The 19,078-nt window shown below is 42.3% G+C and overlaps 1 protein-coding gene across 2 annotated transcripts in view; it reads right to left on the bottom strand.

The window, feature by feature from the left end:
* Window positions 1-19,078, bottom strand: part of LTO1 (LTO1 maturation factor of ABCE1) — a 79,489-nt gene that overhangs the window by 29,020 nt on the left and 31,391 nt on the right. For both annotated transcript variants that reach the window (XM_078684248.1, XM_078684247.1), the window contains exon 3: window positions 15,497-15,573. In XM_078684248.1, coding sequence (XP_078540374.1) covers window positions 15,497-15,573 — 77 coding nt within the window. The remainder of the gene's footprint in view (window positions 1-15,496; window positions 15,574-19,078) is intronic.

Here is a 19,078-nt window from a genome sequence, read left to right on the forward strand (position 1 = left end):
CTCATGTAAACCACGATGAACTACTAGGTTGAAAGCTAAAGCAACAACTAAGTGTCGTGTGCAGAAGTTGCAAAAAAGGAAAAATGGCGTTTAAACCGGTAATGAGCCCATGCTAACTTAACACGGTGTAAAGATATCCAGGACCTAGATGACACCTCCCCATGATCCGGAAACGAACTGAATAAGATAATAGAAGTGCCATCTCATGAGAGCAGATTGCAAGTTTATATGTGGACGGTCCGCAAGGTAAAGCATTAAAAACTAGGAAAATGTAATGCTAAAGAAAAATAAAACAGCCAAGTACTTTATCGAGTCTTCAGCCAATAGGCAAGGTAAATAATAAAAACTTGACAAATAAGTCAATGAATTGTCAATGAAATGCTAGTACTCAGCATATCAAACATGAAAAAGGTCTATGACATAACTGTGTATGCAAAATAAGCTGCAACAGCCTCCAATAGGAAGTCACCGTCTTCATCCGAAAACAGTTCAGCCATCCAATTTAAAAGCGGAAAAGAACATACGTGCTCTCCCAGCACCGGATCCTCTATCACCATCAGAGGACAGCTCGGTGGGTTTTCAAGAAAGCTCTGTTCCAAGAAAGACTGTGTTGCCGCCAGTAAATTCCAGGGACCAATTAGTCCATGCATCAATGCCACAGCCATAATCCTTTCGCCAGGACAAACCAACTCGTGAGTAATGATAGGAGTCATCAGCTGATTAAAGTCGACGTCAGGAGAAACCGGTCCGCAGAGACACAAATCAATGGCCCAATCGAAATCACAGGTCAGGCAGTGAAATACAGGCTGGACACAGGTGAAGTAGGAGAATCGAAAAGATAATCCATATGCCGTGCTTAATATCGCCAACGGCATTGTGCCATAATATTCTAGCATGCGATTGCGGAACAGTGTCAGCAGCTGCAGGGCGGGAGGTTGCATAGGAGGGACATCCATATTTAAAAATGTAAAAAAGCACAAGAGCGTCCGCTGGTAATGCAAGTAAAAATGGCAATCCACGAAGCAGAGTGGAAAAAATAGAATGAAAGAAAGCAGGGATGACTCCAAAGATTTTCTCACATGAAGTCACGAGACCACTGGTAACAACTTTAAAAAAGTGCGCCAGGGCCTTTGTGGAGGATGCGTTAAAGATAGTCCGAACCATCTTGCTGAAATGGAAAGGCAAATCTGAATTGAAAAGGGTCTGCACCTCTGTACGGGTGTTCGCTATGTGAAGCACGAAAGTTTCACGGGCCGAACTCAAGGCCACCTCTCTCTGAGACAAAAGAGCTCTTATTCTTGCCATGCCGTTGAAATCTGCTCCCAAGGTTGGTATTTGTGGCGAGATTGAAAACTCCCTATGTTCATGTGTGGGAGGAAATAGAACATTTCTGCAGCAAATAACCCGTTCACTTACTGTTACGATAAAAGGAATACTTTTAATTAACCCAGAACAATCTTCATTATTGAGCATCAAATAACTACCATTTTCCAACAACTTGAACGTGGGGATGATAGCAGGAACTGGCGTGCCTTGCAACACGCAAGCCATATTTGGTCGGTGTTTGTTGCATGAACCGTGTAACTGTATGTGCCTACACATTAGTGAATGATCTGGCGTCTCAGTGCATTCCTCTCCATTCAGATAAACTTCTTGATCATCTTTGAAACATCTGTATGTGTATGGAAGCGACCAGACCTCATGAAGAAAAGCACTACCTAAAGGTTCATAACGACCTATTGGTATATATTTCATACAATTTGAAAACTTATATAAAGCAATAGGCAGCGTTATTAAACCGTGGATAAGGCACGTTGCCAAAAAACCCGCAATCCTCTGCTGATGATGTCACTGAGCATGTCATGAATGATGTAATATGTGACATCATCAGCAGTGGATTACGGGTAATAGTATCTCTAGTTTACTCCCCTATAGCTGTCTTTCTTTTAACATAAGTGTCTGTTTCCTTCCCTTATACTTACTGTTTTTGGTTTGCTTCCGGTTCGCGTACCGCCGAGCGAACTGGGAAGCGAACTAAGAGAAATAGAGGTTGGCACAGTTCCAAATATTGTACCAATTTTTTAATAACGGGGAGGTAGTTCTGAAAAGAACTTTTTGTTGTTATTGTTTTTGTTGTTTTATATTTTTTTTTATTATTTTTCGGAACATTTTTTTACTTTTTTTGAATTTTTCTGAACAGTTTTATATTTTTGGGGGTTTTTCTTGGAGGGGGCAATGAAAACGATTCATTGTAAAGGGCTCAACAGGAGCAACAAAACAAAAAAAAAGTATTTATTATTTTGGGCGTTTCGTACAAACTTGCATATGATAGTCAATAGCTCTGTTGATCAGAGTGATGCTTCTTTCTCCGTAGCAAATGAATCCATCGTAAAATACGCAGATGTGTTTTACTTCACCAAATCTCATTTGTATATTTGGCACCATCTCCCTGCCCTCTGGTCCCGTTACTTCCGGTACAACAGATCTTCTGGCCATAATAGGGAGATTATCTAGGTCGTTCCGAAACTGTGCAGCACTGTAGTTGTTAGGATGCCACCTAGTCATATGGCGATGCATTGTGTAGTTTCCGAAACTGTATTTTTTCTCGGTTCCTCTGGACAGTCTATCTTGACATATAAGGCAAGTTACGTATCTTGCATTTACTTTTTTCTGACCTTTGGGAATTTAAAAAAATTGCCAAATGAAGTTTTCTTTCCGGTGAGACGTCCTGGGCTCCTCAGGCAAAAACTGCCTCTCTTCGTGCTCGTCGTTCTGTTCCTCTTCTTCCTCTTCTTGTTGAATTATAACTTGAGCAGGTGGTCCACTCTTCCTTGGATGTGGTGGAGGTGGTGGGGAAGCACCAGCTGAAGCTACTAAAGAAGCCATTGCTCAGTGATCACAAAGGGTCTTTCTCTCACAATGATGAAAGTCAGAGTGAGGAAAGAAGGAGGGATTTTCATCATTTGGGAAAAACAAGAGTTCTCAACCAATGAAAAGTGTTCATTTTAGATTATATGACCTAGTCTTACATCATTAGGAAACCAAAAGTGAAATGAACCAATGAAAAGTGTTATTACCAAGTCACATGACCTGCTGTGTTTACGTTAAGCGCTTTGCAGGGCCTCCCGGTTTGCTTCCAGAAACCTGCGCTTTGCGACTCGCTTCACGTACCAGTTCGCTAACGTAGCACGTCATATGACGTATCACGCGACAACGCGAAACATCATGCGGACGGGAGGCGTCACGATGTTGTTTTCTAACGCGGCAGTTGCGGTAAAGAAACGTTTACCGGCTCGCGGTCTATTTCGCGGCATCAAGGTCAGCTAACGGGAAGCTTCCCGATTCGCGAAGCGAGAACGAAGAAAAAAAAATATTTTTAAAAAAAATTATTCATAAACATATAAAATATATTTTTGGATTTAAAGAAGAATACATTTTACAGCTACAGATATTAGCTGTTAAAAAACCAATGAAATTCACTGAAAAAACCATAGGTTATAGACCATATATAGTTAGGAATTAGCATTTACAAAACCTTGAAAATTCACTGAAAAAACCATAGGTTATAGACCATATATAGTTAGGAATTAGCATTTACAAAACCTTATTTTACTCACACAAAACCATTGAAATTCCATATATAGTTAGTTGCACTAACTATATATCGCGCACCCGCAATCCACTGCTGATGATGTCACATATTACATCATTCATGACATGGTCAGTGACATCACTGATGACATCTCAAATGACATCACTGATGACATCACTGATGACATCTCAAATGACATCACTGATGACATCATGACACACCAATACCAGTTACTACATACGCACTCACTGATTCCTACGTCTACACACACATTCACTCATTCACCCATACAATCACTCATACATACAGTCACTCATTATTACAACACTATCATATGCACTCATACACCTATGCAGACACTCACACACTGCCACTCATCCATGGAGTTACTCACACACCTAGTCAGTCCTGTAAAGAATCAATCACACTTCCATTTCCTCATCTATACAGTTAAACACAGAACACCATACTTCAGTGACATCACTGATGACATCACTGATGACACCTCAAATGACATCACTGATGACATCTCAAATGACATCACTGATGACATCATGACACACCAATACCAGTTACTACATACGCACTCACTGATTCCTACGTCTACACACACATTCACTCATTCACCCATACAATCACTCATACATACAGTCACTCATTATTACAACACTATCATATGCACTCATACACCTAGTCAGTCCTGTGAAGAATCAATCACACTTCGATTTCCTCATCTATACAGTTAAACACAGAACACCATACTTTTTCACACATATACTAACACATACTTACTCTCTTATACAATCACTGATACAAGTACACATTGATATGCACAGAGTCACACACCTCCCAGCCAGCCACACACACACTCAGTCTTCCATACATCCACTCATTCTTCAATATGTAAAACATATTTAAACTTTACAAAAACACACAGACACTAGATGATGTCATTTGAGATGTCATCAGTGATGTCATCAGTGATGTCATTTGAAATGTCATCAGTGATGTCATCAGTGATGTCACTGACCATGTCATGAATGATGTAATATGTGACATCATCAGCAGTGGATTGCGGGTGCGCGATATATAGTTAGTGCAACTAACTATATATGGAATTTCAATGGTTTTGTGTGAGTAAAATAAGGTTTTGTAAATGCTAATTCCTAACTATATATGGTCTATAACCTATGGTTTTTTCAGTGAATATATATATATATATATATATATATATATATATATATATATACACAATTTTTTTGATTTTTTTTTGAAGAGTATTAATATGTTGTTTTTTATTGTCATGTGATTTCATGTTGTATTTCTGTAGTTTTAACCTATACGTATTTGTATGTTTTACAGCCCTGACGAAGTTCACATGTAATGAACAAAGCTGGTCTGTTCTATTTCTAAGAAATATAAAGATTACCGTAGATGACATATGACGCGATTGGAATAACAATTGTAAATACGGATTGTGCAGTGTACTGCACGTATATATGTTAAACCCAAATCTGTGAATGGGGATGAATGCTTGATTTGTACAGCATTCCGTCCATCCTCTGTTCTTTTTGTTATGTCACCCTAGGTGGGAATGGTATGCCCAGACCTGGATATCATAATCACTGTGCCACTGGATTCAAGCAAGCGTGTATTATGAGGAGTGATACCCAGAAACCGGTCCCAGAATGCTTGTACCTGGTCCAGGGAAGACCTCGCCTGGCAGTTTGGGCTGGACTGTTCTCATGGGGAGCAGGGTCAAACCAGATATGCATATGGCTGGGTCCATACTAGTTGGTGTGGTGAGCAAAAAAATGATAGAATAAACCTAGATCTGAGACTGGGGGTGAATATATGATTTGGTCAGCATCCGTCAATCATCTGTTCTTTTTACTATAAATAAAATACAGGCAGGATGAATACTCATCCTGGGTAAAATACTTCATATTAAAGGAAGTGCAGAATTCTCACTTCTGCATATGAGATGAGCAAGCATTGGATTTAAATCGTTTTGGAAAAATATTTCTGATTTGGGGAAACCGATTACCTGATCATCTATCGCCAGTTATAATAATATTAAATTATGGACTTGATTACTTGACCCTAGACAAGATACAATGGTGAGCCCCTTTAGCCTAAGTCACAGAGGAAAAAGTATTCACAAAATCATCCCATATAACACATGGGTCATGGGTACAGGACTACTTTCAAACTGTGAATCTGATCGAGGGTGAATTCAGGTGAGGCATGTATACAACAGACTAAGGGCCCGTTGTAGGTAATCTTGATTTACCTACTCTTAAATACCGAATCATACCGATTCAGTATTTAAGAGTAGGTAAATTGGATGTAGGTAATTTCTCTTTTTAAATTACCGAATCGGTATTTACCGATTCGGTAATTGGGGGAAACATTGAAGGGTGCCAGGGTGTCACTTTGACACCCTGTTGCACCCCTCAATCGTGTATGGGTGCACATGTTGCAGACATACATGCCCTAAGGGCATGTATGTCTGCAACATGGCAGAGTTTGAAAAGAAAAAAAAATGCTTTTTCAAGGCTTTTCATTATTTACCACCAACTTCTAGTTGGTGGTAAATAACGAATTCTTAAAGCCCTGTAGCACTGATAACAGTGCTACCTACATCTCATAATACAGATTCGGTAATTTTACAGAATCTGTAAAATTACCGAATCTGTAAAATTACTGAATCTGTAAAATTACCGAATCTGTAAAATTACCGAATCTGTATTTTAGGTGGCCCTACATCTCATTTTCCAAATACCGGTCAGTAACGGCCGAAATTACCGAATTTCGGCCGTAACCGATCGGTATTTGGCTACCTACATCGGGCCCCATATCTTCAATCACTATCACTTCATGAGTTATCACTCTTGAGGCAGTTGCCCCTCGTTGGCCCTTTTTGAACCTTTCCCAGGCATTCAAACTCTTTTAAAGAAATCTGCGATAGTCGCAACTAGACACCTTGGTCATGTTCCCAGATTTTTTGCGAATAGTGAAGAAAGTCTATTCCAACCTCAGAGGACCAACTCGGAGTAGGCATCACTAGAGCTAGAAGAAAATTTGTCACCACTATAATAGGAGTAAAGCAAGGTGCATATTGACCTACTGCCGTTTAATCTATAAACTAATTACTTGTCCACTGTAATATTAAAAGCCTCCCAAGATATAGCTAAAATCACCAAAATCACAATTTATGAGCTCTTCTATGCTAATGACTCAGTTCTACTGAGGAGGACACAAAATGCCCTTCAACCTTCACTCAATGCAACCGAAAGATACTTTGCTACCCACCACCTCAAATCAATCTGGGAAAGTCAAAGGTTATGGCCTGGGGACTGCATGCTAAAAGGTCTCTTGGTAGACCACTGACTCTGAGAAAGCAGCCCAGCTCCATGTTAACAGAGACACGCAATCGATGGACGGAATGCAGAACAAATCAAACATTCAAACTGTGAGGAGAAGAAGTGTTTTACATCTCCCTGCCAAACATCTTGGTTCTTTAAACACGTTTATTTTTTAAATTTGTCGGATGGTGTCTGGAAACTTAGACATAACAATTGAGTGGACAATCAAATATACAGTCTTTAGTTTTAAAATAGTTTAAAAATGTAAAACATTGTTTATTTTTCATCGAGGTGGTTAATTAGCGTTTCTGAAACATTATGTTGCACCATGGGAATTGAAGTGTCCCGGGTGTCGAGTGAGTGGCCCAGGTGTAAACAATTAGAGTGAAAGGAATGGGCGGGTTTAGAAGAGAGGGCGTTAGAAGGGTTTAGATATCGAAGTTCAGTGAAAGGAATTTGTGCTACACGAAGGATGTGAGAGACACGTAGATCTTTGAGCAGGTACGTGTAAAGTGACTAAGAGATGGAAGAAACAACACTAATCGTAGAGATACCAGGTAACTGAGAGTGAAATATTGCTAGTCGTTAAAGTGGGAGGTTTTTTAGCCGGAGCGAGTGAGATGGGTAAACTACGGATTACAGTTAAATAGTCCTGGATAGTAGTTTAAATTGTAGACACGCCCTTGTGTTCAGTTGGTGTAGCGGAGGGGGGGGGTGCAGAGAGAGAAAGAGAGAAGTTCGGAGAAGGGAGGGAGCAGGTAGCGAGACAGAAGGTAGAAGAATGGTATGAAGGGTCACTCCTGATAATACAAGTAGGGAAAAGATTTAGCAAAGAAATGTTAATTCGAGTATATTTTATTTTAAACTAGAAGACAAAGAGGAAATGCGTATATATCAATTTTTATAAAAAAAGATTGTTTTATTGTCACTTACAGTTTCCCCGGACGAAGAACCCGGTGGGGTTCGAAATGCATTGGGAGTGAATAAACTGCTTTTGAAAGAACTTTGCCTCAGTGCGTGCTTGGGGAGAAAGGTTCGAAAGGCCGACCAAAGCAAGAGAAAATATGGAAATTGCATAACTGTGCAGGAGGATGCAGAATGAAAGGATTAACAATTTTTGATGAAAACACAAATAACAATGGATAAGAACACTCAAGTTTAATGGAATAAATAAGCATATGCACTTTTGAAAAAAAGCTGTCGCCACTGATTTGGGGCATTAAAGGTGCCCTAATTATTAACTACGTTTGGTTCATTATGTGCAGTTTTGGGCTTGGCACGTTAAATAGTGAGCACGCTACCATGTAGAAACTGTTGATTAATTTGGAGATGAAGTTTGAGAAAAAAGGTGTGCAACCCGTTCAAATAATGAACTACGTCTAATGCAAGCCACTTCGGGTTAGCACCCATTGAGATGAACTGTGAGGAGAAGAAGTGTTCTACATCCCCCTGCCAAACATCTTGGTTCTTTAAAGACGTTTATTTTTTAAATTTGTCGGATGGTGTCTGGAAACTTAGACATAACAATTGAGTGCACAATCAAATATACAGTCTTTAGTTTTAAAATAGTTTAAAAATGTAAAACATTGTTTATTTTTCATCGAGGTGGTTAATTAGCGTTTCTGAAACATTATGTTGCACCATGGGAATTGAAGTGTCCCGGGTGTCGAGTGAGTGGCCCAGGTGTAAACAATTAGAGTGAAAGGAATGGGCGGGTTTAGAAGAGAGGGCGTAAGAAGGGTTTAGATATCGAAGTTCAGTGAAAGGAATTTGTGCTACACGAAGGATGTGAGAGACACGTAGATCTTTGAGCAGGTACGTGTAAAGTGACTAAGAGATGGAAGAAACAAAACTAATCGTAGAGATACCAGGTAACTGGAGAGTGAAATATTGCTAGTCGTTAAAGTGGGAGGTTTTTAAGCCGGAGCGAGTGAGATGGGTAAACTACGGATTACAGTTAAATAGTCCTGGATAGTAGTTTAAATTGTAGACACGCCCTTGTGTTCAGTTGGTGTAGCGGAGGGGGTGTGCAGAGAGAGAAAGAGAGAAGTTCGGAGAAGGGAGGGAGCAGGTAGCGAGACAGAAGGTAGAAGAATGGTATGAAGGGTCACTCCTGATAATACAAGTAGGGAAAAGATTTAGCAAAGAAATGTTAATTCGAGTATATTTTATTTTAAACTAGAAGACAAAGAGGAAATGCGTATATATCAATTTTTATAAAAAAGATTGTTTTATTGTCACTTACAGTTTCCCCGGACGAAGAACCCGGTGGGGTTCGAAATGCATTGGGACTGAATGAACTGCTTTTGAAAGAACTTTGCCTCAGTGCGTGCTTGGGGAGAAAGGTTCGAAAGGCCGACCAAAGCATGAGAAAATATGGAAATTGCATAACGGTGCAGGAGGATGCAGAATGAAAGGATTAACGATTTTTGATGAAAACACAAATAACAATGGATAAGAACACTCGAGTTTAAGGGAATAAATAAGCATATGCACTTTTGAAAAAAAGCTGTCGCCACTGATTTGGGGCATTAAAGGTGCCCTAATTATTAACTATGTTTGGAAACATTGAAGGGTGCCAGGGTGTCACTTTGACACCCTGTTGCACCCCTCAATCGTGTATGGGTGCACATGTTGCAGACATACATGCCCTAAGGGCATGTATGTCTGCAACATGGCAGAGTTTGAAAAGCAAAAAAAATGCTTTTTCAAGGCTTTTCATTATTTACCACCAACTTCTAGTTGGTGGTAAATAACGAATTCTTAAAGCCCTGTAGCACTGATAACAGTGCTACCTACATCTCATAATACAGATTTCGTAATTTCACAGAATCTGTAAAATTACCGAATCTGTAAAATTACCGAATCTGTAAAATTACCGAATCTGTATTTTAGGTGGCCCTACATCTCATTTTCCAAATACCGGTAAGTAACGGCCGAAATTACCGAATTTCGGCCGTAACCGATCGGTATTTGCCTACCTACATCGGGCCCCATATCTTCAATCACTATCACTTCATGAGTTATCACTCTTGAGGCAGTTGCCCCTCGTTGGCCCTTTTTGAACCTTTCCCAGGCATTCAACCTCTTTTAAAGAAATCTGCGATAGTCGCAACTAGAAACCTTGGTCATGTTCCCAGATTTTTAGCGAATAGTAAAGAAAGTCTATTCCAACCTCAGAGGACCAACTCGGAGTAGGCATCACTAGAGCTAGAAGAAAATTTGTCACCACTATAATAGGAGTAAAGCAAGGTGCATATTGACCTACTGCCGTTTAATCTATAAACTAATTACTTGTCCACTGTAATATTAAAAGCCTCCCAAGATATAGCTAAAATCACCAAAATCACAATTTATTAGCTCTTCTATGCTAATGACTCAGTTCTACTGAGGAGGACACAAAATGCCCTTCAACCTTCACTCAATGCAACCGAAAGATACTTTGCTACCCACCACCTCAAATCAATCTGGGAAAGTCAAAGGTTATGGCCTGGGGACTGCATGCTAAAAGGTCTCTTGGTAGACCACTGACTCTGAGAAAGCAGCCCAGCTCCATGTTAACAGAGACACGCAATCGATGGACGGAATGCAGAACAAATCAAACATTCACCCCCATTAAAGAGATCTGGGTTAAATTCATCATTCTTTTGCCCACCAGGCCACCCCAGTTCAGACATGGCTATATGCAAATCAGTCTTGACCCTGTGCCTCATGGGAACAGTCCAGCCCAAACTGCTAAGCCAGTCCCAGGATGCTTGTTTCCGGTCCAGGCAGGACCTGGCTTGGCACTTCGGGCTGGACTGTTCCCACAAGGAACAGGGTCCAGACTGATTTGAATATGGCTGGGTCCAAACTGGGGTGGTGTGGTGAGCAAAAGAATGATGGATTTAACCGAGATCCTTGTGACTGCGGGTGAATGTTGCATTGTCCAGCATTCCGTCCATAGATTGTTTCTTTTGCACAGCTCCATATTAGACTTCTTCAAACATCGAGGCATGACCATATGCAATTCCCTAACCTAGTAGAACTACCTCAATGACGCACTAGTGAGGACTAAAGGTGCCACAGCCATTGTCCAATAAAACAAAAACAGCAATGTGAACTCAGAAATCCCAGAAACAGTGGTGCAAGAAAAAGTAGGAGTAATCGTTTTTCTACCTCAATTATGGGGGTTTTACAGTGACCTCTCAGCAGCAGACTGCCTGAAGATGCACAGGTGGAAAAATGTATGGACCTTACCTAATATTGAACAAATGAAACGTTAGAAGCAGAATTAGGGTACGTACCTATTGTAGACAGTAGCCAATGACCTTGCACTGCGCTGCCAAAAGAGAATGCAGCGCGTCCAATCATCTTGTTGATACCCCCAACGCTTGAAGTCTTAAAATCCAAAAACACTACCCCCATGAGCCATGTATGGAAAGCTCTTGGACTTTTTACTTCGCACATAGCTTAGCAACAACAATGCAAAAGCCACGTTGAAGCAACAATTACAAGGATTGCTCTACAAAAATTGCCCCAGCAATGTATCAAATAAAATCATTCTATGGCGCAAATCTTCATTACCATCAAAGCGTCGGCCAATTATCACAAATGTTTACTGTCTCAAAAACAACTATTTTTCGTGGCACATCCTTCCTGTTAACGAACTCTTGCCCAGAGGGTCCCAAGCAAAATCACCAGATTGTCCGAGCGGTGGTCACAGACAAAAATCTGTCACCCAATTCGTGTTCCTTTGTAGAACTTGTCACTGTATTTGTAATAGAACAACACGGCTCATAATTAGGAGGCAGGACTGTGACAAACCAAACCATAATTGATTATACTCCTGGACCAGGTCACTTCAGAAACCATCACACGACTGTGCCACTTCTTATGGGAAACCACGAAACTCAGTCGGTTATAAATTGAAAGTGGAATCAACCTGCAAATTACGGACACTTGCTGTAAGACAAATAACTTTCTGCACTACTCTTCAGAGTAGCAAAGGAAGCAAAACAAAAATGAATAAGGACTACCTATTGTCATCTAAACAAAAAGCTGAACTCTGTCTCTCTCCTCTCTAGTTTATTTTTTTTCTTCAAACGGACTCATCTTTACTAATGAATTCCTATTCACTTCAACTTTATTTCTCTTCTGACAACTCTTGCATCACACTTTTCTTATTCTCTTATATTACAAATAAAATGTTATATACTATTGCTTTAATTTAATAAAATGAAAAGACAATTACAGAAATATAAATGCAAACTGAAATGCCATGTTTTAGGCATAGCGGATAGATTCTCAAACTTTAGAAACCGAGGAGAAGCTCTGCCAAGTACAGCGCATCTCGCGATAGATGGTAATTTCCTCATTTACCCGGTAATTTCCCCGCATTAGAGCAATGGCTGAGATGGTCAGGTTAAAGAACCGTGTCCTGAAATGCGAAAGTACCAGTTTCTCACTTTGCTGGGGCAGACGGAAAAGCTCAGCTCAAGTGTTGTTTTTCAAACGCCAGAAGATGGCGCTAGTGCACAAGAGGAGATATAGGGTTCTTAATATATTATGAGATGGAAAGATCCTCTTATGATAGTAATCCAAACAAACTTCCAGGATTTCAAGACCAAATCAGAAAACCATGCACTGCCTAATTAATGTAAAATACCATCCCCAGCTCAAACAGATATAAATGTCCCGCCACAAAACGAAGCTACTAAATACATGCCAAAACTGGGTCAGTCTAAACTACAGTAAAAGAGGGGCCTCGTTGGAGAAATGCAAGGAGAGAAGATTCCCCCTGTGTGCTCTCCTATCCTGTAGTCGGCCCTGGATCCCATGTAGCAGAAAGCCTGGACAGACTATCAATTGATCATGATCTGCTCATGCTATTAACTTGATTTATTGCCATCCAAGGAGGTTTAGGCTGGCTAAGGCAGAAAATCTCTGTTTAATGTATTGTTTCCCTGCAGCCCAAGCTCGGCAACAGGTGTTCAACCTAGGGTGTGGGATGTGCCATGCTACTACTAAGGGGTCGATTATGATGGTTTTATGAAAGCGTTCCGCCCGAATCGGTTTCGGAATGGTTTACGGCCGAATTGGATTTGGGGAGTCCGACCGACCGATTACGTTGGCTCCGAACACCATTCAGTCGGACTCCCATTGACTTCAATGGGAACCTATGTTTCGACCGACTACACAGGCTCCCATTGAAGAAAGGGGTTGTTGTGAAAGATCGAGCTCCCTGTGGCGGGCCCCCCACTGTGCCAGCCACACTTCATGGTTGGGAAGGGGGACCCGTGGGTACCCACACAGGCCACAATCTGAGGCCCCCGGGTGAAGGGAGGCCTGCTATGGACCCCAAAGTCAGATTCTGACAGCTGATCCATGTCGGAATAACCGATTCAGAAAGGCTATCTGAATCTGACTTCCTAATCACTCGGTCGGGAACGCGGTCTGTAGACCTGCATGAGTTGGCTCCGACCGACTCGGTAACTCCGAATGCCGTTCGGTCACGAGTCAGAAATCTGAACGATTTCTGTACTTCATAATCGGTCGTTCGGAAATGTTTCAGAGTTGATCGTAAAGAATCGCACTTGGACTAACCGAACGCCTTTCTGAGCCTTTTTGACCAACATTGTAATCGACCCCTAAGTGTGGGTGACATTATACTGTTCGCGAGAAAGTTCATTCAGTCATTAAATGTGACTCATAACTACACTGAGACTATGAAAATGCCACCAATAAGCAATCTGAAACCTTGGCAGCTATGAGGTGTGTAGGTAATTTGGCATGGATATCAAAATATAAGTGAATGTTGGGTGGGGTATAAAAGAATTTAAAGAAATATGAGGGGATACAGTTGGTGTTTGATGAGTTATAATGTAACTGATTACTTGTTTGAATTCTTAGTTCCCTATTATGCATCTTACTCCATCGGTTTGTTTTTCTGTATATTTGCTATACAGCTATATAGGTACTTGGACTGAATCGAGTAAATCTAGCATTACTAAATTCCTTACTTCTGTATAGTCACTATGCTATTTTGCGGTATACAACCTTTACAACGCAACTTTTACCACGACCTACCATTACCACGCATTTTTTACAACGCAGGATCCATTACAACGCATACCATTACCACGCATGTATTTACAACGCAGGTACTTTTACAACGCATACCATATTATTTTATTAAAAATATTATTTGTTTTTTTTTGTAAAGGGGTATTTTTTGGGTTCAGGGTCAGTTTTGGGTTTTTGGGTAAAGGGGTATTTTTAGGGTTCAGGGTCAGTTTTCAGTTTTTGGGTAAAGAGGTATTTTTAGGGTTTAGGGTCAGTTTTCAGTTTTTGGGTAAAGGGGTATTTTTAGGGTTCAGGGTCAGTTTTCAGTTTTTGGGTAAAGGGGTATTTTTAGGGTTTAGGGTCAGTTTTCAGTTTTTAGGTAAAGGGGTATTTTTAGGGTTTAGGGTCAGTTTTCAGTTTTTGGGTAAAGGGATATTTTTAGGGTTTAGGGTCAGTTTTCAGTTTTTGGGTAAAGGGGTATTTTTAGGGTTCAGGGTCAGTTTTCAGTTTTTGGGTAAAGGGGTATTTTTAGGGTTCAGGGTCAGTTTTCAGTTTTTGGGTAAAGGGGTATTTTTAGGGTTTAGGGTCAGTTTTCAGTTTTTGGGTAAAGGGGTATTTTTAGGGTTCAGGGTCAGTTTTGGGTTTTTGGGTAAAAGGGGTATTTTTTGGGTTCAGGGTCAGTTTTGGGTTTTTGGGTAAAGGGGTATTTTTAGGGTTCAGGGTCAGTTTTTATTTTTGGGTAAAGGGGTATTTTTAGGGTTCAGGGTCAGTTTTGGGTTTTTGGGTAAATGGGTATTTTTAGGGTTCAGGGTCAGTTTTGGGTTTTTGGGTAAAGGGGTATTTTTAGGGTTCAGGGTCAGTTTTGGGTTTTTGGGTAAAAGGGTATTTTTAGGGTTCAGGGTCAGTTTTGGGTTTTTGGGTAAAAGGGGTATTTTTTGGGTTCAGGGTCAGTTTTGGGTTTTTGGGTAAAGGGGTATTTTTAGGGTTCAGGGTCAGTTTTCAGTTTTTGGGTAAAAGGGATATTTTTTGGGTTCAGGGTCAGTTTGGGGTTTTTGGGTAAAAGGGTACAGTGTAAAAATTAAATATAATTAAATTTAAATTACATTAAATTAAATTAAATTACATTATTTAAATTAAATTAAATTACATTATATAAATTTTAATTAAATTAAATATTAAAAAACATGATATACTTACCAATACTTACGTTGTAATTGTATGCGTTGTAAAGGTATATGCGTTGTAAATACATGCGTGGTAATGGTATGCGTTGTCATGGATCCTGCGTTGTAAAAAATGCGTGGTAATGGTAGGCGTGGTAAAAGTATGCGTTGTAACGTCATACATCCCTATTTTGCTATTCAGATTCTATGGCTGAAAGTACTTTTCACCTGCTGTGGCTGTATTTCCATTTAATAAAATGTCTTTAAAAAGTTACCATTTTACAAGGAACACATAATGAAGACCCTGAGACTCACATAATTTTTCTTACCTGAGCTTGCCATCTTCATTGGTTCCAGAGCGGAGAATACTCCTCCAGGTTAGGATAAAACCAAGATAAAATCCAATCTATGTAATCAAAACAAACGGAAAAGTTCATGATAACTGCAAAAGAAAGACTCACCCGAAATTAATTAGAATTCAGTTTTTTTACGCACAAGTTGTAATAATAAATCAGGGAAAAATAGACACCGAATATTCTGGAAGAGGCAAGAAGGTACAAGAATTTACAATGCAATGGTCTCGTTTTTGTTAAAGTTAGAGCTATTGGCATTGCTCATGACATTATTTTTGTTTTTTAAACATATAAATAATTGTCATTGTCATTTGCAATGCCAATAGCTTAATTTCTCGCAAATGCGAGACCTATTGCATTTGTACCCACACACACACAGAGCCATACACAGAGCCACACGCACCCACCCACACACAGACAAAGCCACACAGACAGACCACACACACACACACACAGACAGAGCCACACACACACTGACAGAGCCACACCCACACACAGACAGAGCCCCACACACAGAGCCCAACACACACACACAGAGCCCAACACACACACACACACAGAGCCAAATACACACAAAGAACCCAACACACACAGAGCTCAACACACACACAGAGCCCAACACACACAGAACCCAACACACACACAGAGCCCAACACACACACAGAGCCCAACACACACACACAGAGCCCAACACACACACAGAGCCCAACACACACACAGAGCCCAACACACACACAGAGCCCAACACACACACACACACAGAGCCCAACACACACACACACACAGAGCCCAACACACACACACACACAGAGCCCAACATACACACACACAGAGCCCAACACACAAAACACAAAGAGCCCAACACACACACACACACACACAGAGCCCAAAACACACACAGAGCCCAACACACACACACACAGAGCCCAACACACACACACACACAGAGCCCAACACACACAGAGCCCAACACACACACACAGAGCCCAACACGCGCACACACACACACACACAGAGCCCAACACGCACAGAGAGCCACACACACACACACACAGAGCCAAATACACACAAAGAGCCCAACACACACACAGAGCTCAACACACACACAGAGCCCAACACACACACAGAACCCAACACACACACAGAGCCCAACACACACACAGAGCCCAACACACACACAGAGCCCAACACACACACAGAGCCCAACACACACACAGAGCCCAACACACACACAGAGCCCAACACACACACAGAGCCCAACACACACACAGAGCCCAACACACACACAGAGCCCAACACACACACAGAGCCCAACACACACACAGAGCCCAACACACACACAGAGCCCAACACACACACACACACACACACAGCCAAACACACAGAGAGCCACACACACAGAAAGCCACACGCAGAGAGCCACACACACAGAAAGCCACACACAGAGAGCCACACACACACAGCCACACACACACACAGAGCCACACACACACACACACACAGAGAGCCACACACACAGAGCCACACACACACACAGAGCCACACACACACACACACACACACACACACACACAGAGCCACATACACACACAAAGCCACACACCGAGCCACACACCACCAGTTGGTCAAGTAAGGTTTCTACTGACCTATAAGTAAGTCCACCTAAAAGATTCAAGCCATGCCATCTCAGAACTGCACCCCTCACTACACCTTTCCCGACCCCTTAATGTCAGCTGCTCTGCAGGAGAAGGGTTCACAAATGGTGCTCTTGTATTTTGCCATATCAACATCTCAAGGATGAAAGACAGACCTAAGGATGAAAGGCTAAGTTTGCCCTGCTGGGCCTTGAGGCTACAGAAAGAGCTCTGAAGCAAGTCTCTTAATCCAGATAGCTGCCTTGTCTCAGAACCCAATAAAAGGAGGACGCACCACAGAGAAGTTTGCAAACTCGAACATAATAAAAAGCACACACAGCTCGAGCCCCTATTTCATGAGCCAACCTTTCCAGGTCCTAGTAGTGCACGGGTCTAACATAAATCTAGTACTTGCACATTTACCCTTGACATGAGGCTGTACACATCTCTCCTCTTCTTACAATTCAGCAATAGATGGGTCTAGACAACAAGGTGTCTAACTGTGATGAAACCAATTGCATGTACCATACACACACATTTCTGCAACTGGGGCACAACCCACAGAGGTGTATAATGGGATTGGATTTGAACCGGTGTCCTGAATCTTGGACACACAGACAGGTATGCGTCAGGGGCACTATAGCGGTAAGCAATCAACATAATAGGATATATGGCCTGTGGCGCGCAGACACACACACCTGCAGGGAGTGCATTAACCCTCGCAGATGTCGTAGAATTCCAACCTTTTGATCAGTGTGCACCCAGAAAACACAGGGGCATTTCCCGACGAGCTATATTAGATCAGAGAACGTGGCCTGCAGCAAACAAACATCCAAAGCAGGGACATTAACTCACCACTACACCCGAGACCCGCTGGGCACAGCCAGCTGTCTGCAGCAGGGACATTAACCTGCCAAGCTTTCTTGCTGAGACTTGAATCCGTGACTCTCTGTCACACACTCATCGGGCAAACTCAGTACTCCACCCCTCCCTTTCCCGTACAGTCTGTGAACCGGGGGAGGGATGTCTGCAGCAGGTGCGTTAACCCACTGATCTGACTCATTGGAAACACGACCTCCTAGCATCTTGCGACTGCAAATGAGGCTCGCCCCGGTCTCGCCGCTCACTCCCTCCTTGGTGTATGGCAGCAGAAACCGACACTGAAACACAACCTGGTATTTTAATATCAGCCCCTCGGCAGAGGAAACAGGCAGCGCCCCCCTCCACGTCCAGATTTACACAAACGGTGCAACGCATAAGGGGGCGCAGCGAGGAGGCAACAACTGAAAACACACCGTGACACAAAACACACAACGGGTACAGGGAGCAGCACCTCCCTCAGTCCCCGCCTCCAAAACAAACCCATTACTCACCTTCTTAAGTTCTGCAACCCCCTAGCATCTCGCGACTGCAGATGAGGCTCGCCCGGCCTCGCTGCTCACTACCTCCCGTTGTGAATTGAAGCCGCTTCAGGCGAGGCCTGAGAGCGGGCGATGTACCTGGTGCCTTTCTCTCGGTCCCGCCAGGCTCCGCATGCTCGGCCGCCGCGGGTTGTGAATTGAAGCGGCTTCAGGAAAGGCCTGGGAGCGGGCGATGTACCTGGTGCCTTTGTCTCGGTCCCGCCAGGCTCCGCCCGCTCAGCCCGCCGCTCCAAGGCTGGCCGCTAAAAGCCAAGCTGCTGGACGGGACAATCCATGGGAATCTGGCCACTTGTGCTCCCGCCACCGGGAGCAACGCACAAGGGCGCGCGCGCAGCGAGGAGGCAACAACTGAAAACACACACCGTGACACAAAACACACAACGCGTACAGGGAGCAACATCCCCCTCAATAAATAAATAAAGCGTCAGGAAAGCATCAGTAAGAGCCCAGACAAACAAGCAAAACGGTGGCAGCAGCTGCGGATAAGCCCCGTCCTTTTCAGA

Source organism: Lissotriton helveticus, chromosome 3_2 (assembly GCF_964261635.1).
Source record: "Lissotriton helveticus chromosome 3_2, aLisHel1.1, whole genome shotgun sequence".
Taxonomy (NCBI): domain Eukaryota; kingdom Metazoa; phylum Chordata; class Amphibia; order Caudata; family Salamandridae; genus Lissotriton; species Lissotriton helveticus.